The sequence below is a fragment of the Seriola lalandi genome, unplaced genomic scaffold (assembly GCF_002814215.2).
Source record: "Seriola lalandi dorsalis isolate HSWRI2012SDOR001 ecotype SW California unplaced genomic scaffold, Sedor1 jcf7180002053979, whole genome shotgun sequence".
NCBI classification, from domain to species: Eukaryota; Metazoa; Chordata; class Actinopteri; order Carangiformes; family Carangidae; genus Seriola; species Seriola lalandi.
In genome coordinates this window covers 279,718-285,481 of record NW_019524532.1, presented here as the reverse complement: position 1 = coordinate 285,481, position 5,764 = coordinate 279,718, and the positions used below count along the sequence as shown (strand labels likewise).

At 40.4% G+C, this 5,764-nt stretch overlaps 1 protein-coding gene across 1 annotated transcript; it reads right to left on the bottom strand.

The window, feature by feature from the left end:
* Positions 1-1,680: 1,680 nt before the first annotated feature.
* Positions 1,681-5,295, bottom strand: nppc (natriuretic peptide C). Its single transcript, XM_023402704.2, has 3 exons — positions 5,083-5,295; positions 3,728-4,021; positions 1,681-2,223 (listed from the first exon to the last, which is right to left on the bottom strand). The coding sequence occupies exons 1-2, from the start codon at positions 5,173-5,175 to the stop codon at positions 3,749-3,751; spliced, it is 366 nt and encodes a 121-aa protein (XP_023258472.1). The 5' UTR covers positions 5,176-5,295; the 3' UTR covers positions 1,681-2,223; positions 3,728-3,748.
* Positions 5,296-5,764: the final 469 nt, after the last annotated feature.

Genomic DNA, 5,764 nt, shown 5'->3' with positions numbered 1-5,764 from the left:
GGGGTGGGGGTACGGTGTGTGAGCCATAGGGAGAAACCAGTTCCATAAAATATTACCCATATTACCCTCTTGTTATGCAACCATTCAGAGCAGTTGTCAGACTCCATAGCTCCTATGAGGATCTACAGTTGTGCTCTCTCTCAAGGTAATTTATATTTGACGCTGGCCTTTGATGCAAACTTTTAATGAATATAACAGGGATCAGCTTAACAAAGCTCACAACACGGAGCACCGGTGCTGCTTTAGTTCTGCGGGGTACATTTTAGCAACTATCCTGTTCAGCGTATGCCCTTCTCTGTTGGTGTGCTTCAGCTTGTGAGAAGCTTTTATCCATGTTTGACAGGTGTTATCATGATTGCCCACATTGCTTCCTTTCTTTTCTCAGGTTCTTGTGATCAGTGTTCAGTTGGGCCACCAACTATATGAGGTGTATGTGTGTATGTGTGTGTGTTGCCCTTGTATTTTTCAGTGTAAATGTGGCACTTAGCTGCTATTGTCACAGTCAGTGTACTGAGCAAGTACAGTGTTATCTTTGTACTTTTCCATTAAGACCACATCATGTGCTTGTATGTGTATGAGTCGAAGTTTGTATCACAATGAATTTGAGCCTCCCACAATAAAATAAAATGGGTTTTCTCACCCTGTCTTGTTTGTCAGTAACCTCTGAATCTATGAGTCATATTCATCATAATCAATTGCATTTTCATGAATAAAATCGTATGAATAAAACTGCTGTAATATTATGAACATTTTCCTATGTGTTCTTCAACACGAAGGACAAAACTAATTATGATTACGATGTTTTACTTTATCCCTTTCATTTAGGAAACTCTGCTTTTAGATAATTGCCATATTAATAAAGACATATCATACCGTACCATACCAGACCATTATCATAACACTTAAAGCTGCTGAAGTAGCCTAAAGGCTATTACAAATAGGTGCTAGTGCCTAGAGAATCTCTTCCTCTCTTCTGCTTCTTCTTCTGGGTCAAAAGAGCTTCATGAACCTGTCTGCTTTTGAGACCCACTGACTTCCTTACTATTAGATGATTGGCGATTTGGTAATTAAGCTTTATTATACTGTTGATCTCAGTTTCCCTCCAGGTCACAGTGTGTGTACAAAATGTTTTCTCTGTATTAATCATCTGTGAATACCTCAGTAAGTGATTTATTTTCAAAGTGGCTTGATATTTCGTTTGTATGGTATGTCATGTCGATTAAAGATGCTTAAACAGTTGCTCTGCACCAACTGTAAAAGTGCCACCTAATAAGGGTATGATGCCATTCATACAGCTCCAACTGCCTGAGGACTAGGTCGAATAAATGACCTATCCAACTTAGGGTATTCCATCATAGTCAACTCTGAGTGTAGTATACTCCTGTAGAATACTCCTATTACACGCGGTAGATGCCATTCCTCAGTTTGAAGATTTTACTGGTACACATGCCCCTAGTGGTGTGAAAACTTTTGTTACACTCCCTGTGGAAATCTTTTCAAAATCTGAACTGCATAGAAATGAATGGTGGTCAGGCTGAAAACAATGTAGCTTTTTTCATAGCATCCAACAAGCTCTTCAGAATATGTTTTTTTTTTTCCACTTGGAAGCCATGCAGAAAATGTTCAGTAACTAAAATTTACCAGTTTCATTGAAACATAAAAACCCCGAGAGCATACATGTAAGTGCACATGGAATGTTCTCTTTATCATTTTTGAAAACATTTACAACTATTTGAGACAAAAGAAAAAAGTTACAAACAGAATTGACCTGCAGTTTGCGTCCATTTTCAAAATGTTACATAAATAAAACTCATATTTATAAATATCTCTTTTTTTATAAACATATAAATAGTTTTTTTTTTAAACATAAATACATTTATGCAGGGGAAGATGAAGTACATGAATGTACAGCAGCAGCAACAATATACAGCTTTGCAGTTTGTAGTTTTTACACCTTTGCCTGCCATCTTGTCGTATGCATCTGTGTTTGTATCCGTTGACCATTTTGTATGGTATACATATATGTATATATACCTGCATATTTAATATATATATATATATATTTATATGAGGGTTTTGTAGCATTGTTATCTTAGTCTTTGTTTATGCTGGTCGAGGTGCCTTTCGTACCGAAAATCTGTCACTTGGTGAGTTTTTCTTCTTTTTCCCCCTCAGTTGATAACAAACTGAACCTTCTGGTGTCCAAACCTATCGTCCAGAGATCTAGAGAGAGAGAGAGAAGAAAGAAGGAGGAGTGAGGTTAGACTGAGCTTTAAGAAAAAACAAATAAACACATGCTCATTTATTCTCTCATCTAGCAGTTTTAATCTAATGCCTGCTCATTAGATCATTCTGGGAATCTCCAAATTTACTTGTCAGCTTTATGCTCCGTTAAAATGCTCTCCCTGACTCCTCACCTAACCATTTCACCTCTGACAAACGCACGTACAACACGGACGTTAACATTTTTGATACGCTGCAGCCTGTTGGAAGGAGAGATGGGTGTCAACTGATGAAAAACACACATACTCATTAAAGTTAGTCACAAGATCCCCCCCCCCCCCCCTCCCCATCAGGAACTCATAGCTTGCCACAACCACAAAAAGGCCTCAGGACTAATTGTGCGCCACCTAACTTCCTCATTACTTTACTCACAGCCACAGCCCCTTTGTTGTTTTCCTCAAATCACTTGAGTAAAGAGAATGGGTTTCCCAGAAAGGTCCCGGCCACCACAGGGTGCTGTGTTTTCAAGTGTGTGTATAAATGTATGTGGGTCTGCATCACCACTTCCTTCCTCCATCCCTCCCTGTCCTCTTTTATCTTGAACATGATATATCCCTCTTTTTTTCTAGATCAAGCAGATGGGACCATTCATAATGATGCGCATAAATACAAGAGCTGACTTCCTAAAAACCCACTGGACTGTTTCCCATACATCAGTTTTCATCAGTCTAAGTGGGCTTTCCTGCAGTCTTAAGGGAGTTCCTGTCCGAGGAGAACACTGCTAGACCCCTCCATGCATCTTAACATGATCTCAAGTATCAAGTTCTCTGATTATGAGGATTCAGTCAGACAGCCGTGTGTTCAATGTGTTGTGCTTAATGTGATTCCCCCCATCAAGCTGACCTTTGATGCAGACTGAATTAATCACCTGAAAGTCATCACTGTCTGTTTGTTGTACTGTATATTGATGTCACTAAGAGCTGATTAGTCTAAACTGGCCTAAGTGTGGATGCAAAGCTCACAGTGTCCTGAGACGACATCAAGAAAACACTATAATCTGACTTGAACATCTTTTCTTTGTTGGTTATTTCTTTCTCTTTCCCTTTCTTCCTTCCTTCCTTCCTTCCTTCCTTCCTTCTCTGCATCTTTACACTTGACCCACTGCAGACCTTTGATAACACAGAAAACAGCTTCAGCGTTTTCTCCCTTTCTTATTCTTTCACTTTCACCTTTCATCCTTAGATGACCACTGGTAACTACTGTACATTTGATGTGTTCTTCTTCTTTAGTTTCCTTCTTTTACTTGTATCATCCATTCATTCGTTCTTCTGCACAATCTTTTATTTCTCTCTTAATTGTTTCTTTACTCCTCCTTCTCATCTTCCCTCCATTCATTCCTCCACATTCCCTCTTCCTTTTTACCACCCTGGCTCTGTTTATTTATCAGTATGTCAGGTTATCTATCTAAAACTGAAGTGAGACAGTGATTTGAAAGACCACTCACCATCACAGCGCAGGTCCAGCCCTAGCAGCCCATGCCGCTGATGGTCCCTATCCTGTCCATCTTGTGTCCGAAGCAGCCACTCCGCGACGTGGAGCCCCCTTTCTTGTTTCCCGATTTGTGTCTCCTCGGCGCGGGTTGGTCGTTAAGGAGACGAGCCCACATCCCTCTGGCGCGGGTGTCCATGCGTAAATCTCGCAGTAACCGTATCCGAGAGCGCACAGCATCTAGCCGCCTCTCCCTCTCCTCCGACTCCAGAAACTCCGCCAGCTCCTCGCCCAGCAAACTTCTAAGAGACTGCAACAGAGATAAAAACGATGTCTCCCTTAGGCAAATACGTTGTGCAAAGAGATATGCTTTTGATAAGATGGAAATACATGCTCGGTGCTTGTTTGAGCAGAACAATGACGTTTGATTTTGAGAAAACCTCAACTAAGTGCGTAATTAAGCACTTTCAAACACGTGTGCATTGGCCAAGAGGTAAAAAAAAAAATGTTGCCATTTTTTTAACGCACGGCTCTATATGACTGACTGAGATGGAGAGTGGTTCTGTCTGGCCAAAAATGAAGTTTTGACAAGATTCAACCTCAAATAATAATAAAATAATAAATCCTGAACATTCATTTTTACTAAGTGCAGCTACAGACCATCTCTGACACTTTAGACATAACTGTTGTCCTCAGTAATGAGTCATATAAGACAGGTGCCTGTAGCCGGCTCTTCTGGTCTGAACGCTGTTCTATCAACATGCAGTTGTCCGAAATTCTTGCCATGTGAGCTAATCACTAAAATTCTTATTTCAAATACTTATTCTGTGTTATTCAGTTGATTCCACGGGGTAATTACGCACAAAACGTTTCGCTTGCTGTAGTTTAATATTGGCGAACAATTGGAAAAGATTCGTTCAAAGTTGAACCTGAATAGCTTTATCCCGGAAAGTCGTTCGTTATGTTGCTCAAAGTGTTCCTTTTTTAATTCTAATGCTTTCTTTCTTCTTTTTGTTTCCTTTTGAGTTGCCACATTACTTCAATGTGTGCGCTTAAACACTAAAAGTGACAAATGATGCTGGAGAGCAGAAATACGGTGGAGATGATGTTAGACATCACTGAAACATGCTGTCTCTTTAGAAGTAAAGTGCTAGAAAAAAATTTGCTTGGAAGTTTTAGATTGAGAGAGTGGAAAAAATTGCCTTCGTTGAATTGCTAGGCATGACTGAAATTATGAAATATGATGCGTAAAACAAACAGTCTTGGGCGCCCGAACCACAGAACAGCTGTTCACTCAGCATTCAGCTTCCATCAGCTAATAGTGCGAAGCCTCAGTTCTCAATATTAAGAATATAAGTAACCTCTTCTTACCTTCTGCTGTGCCTGAGATAAAGGTTTTGCCCCCATCCTTACAGAAAGCAGGGTGACCATAAGTCCACAAGCTACCAAGTACGACAAGTTCATTTTGACAAGTCTCGTGTTCTTTAAGAGATTCCTCTGCGCTCAAGTTCAGAAAGAGGGACAGTAGCAGCCAGTCAGCTGTTAAACATAAGAGGCTTCAGTCCGTCCTTTACTCCAAAGCTCCTCAAGTGCTCCTCTAACTCTGTGTATTAGTCCTCACCGCTTTATAGCCAGCCCATGGTGATGTCATGACAACCTGCGTAATGGTCCTCCTTCCCAGCCAAAAGCCTGTTTTCTCTACCTGCCTCTGAGCGCGTCATGCCAGGGATTAATTAAATGATACAAGCTCCGGTCATCGGGGCTTTGGGGGAAACAAGATAGGCTATGAGCTATCAAAATGCACTTTTTTCTCTTTTCTTTTTTTTTTTAACTTTATACCTCTGGCTGAGATACAGCAGCTGAAATCAAAGGTGATCTCAAAGGCTGATGGTTAAGTGCTGAAGAGCGACTTTGGCAGATAAATTACTTCTAAGATGCCAGCCGCCTGCGAAATATCTTAACAAGTCATATATTCTACTGTGCGAATGAGACTGCCATATTTAGGCTACTTGATGGGTATATTGAAAATTGAAATTGTGCCACCGGAACTAAA

Bases quoted from the DNA above. Each gene is read 5' to 3' on its own strand.
- nppc (XM_023402704.2), bottom strand. From the start codon at position 5,175: ATGAACTTGTCGTACTTGGTAGCTTGTGGACTTATGGTCACCCTGCTT. The intron at 4,022-5,082 runs GTAAGAAGAGGT...TCTCTGTTGCAG, and splicing joins TATCTCAGGCACAGCAGAAG to TCTCTTAGAAGTTTGCTGGG.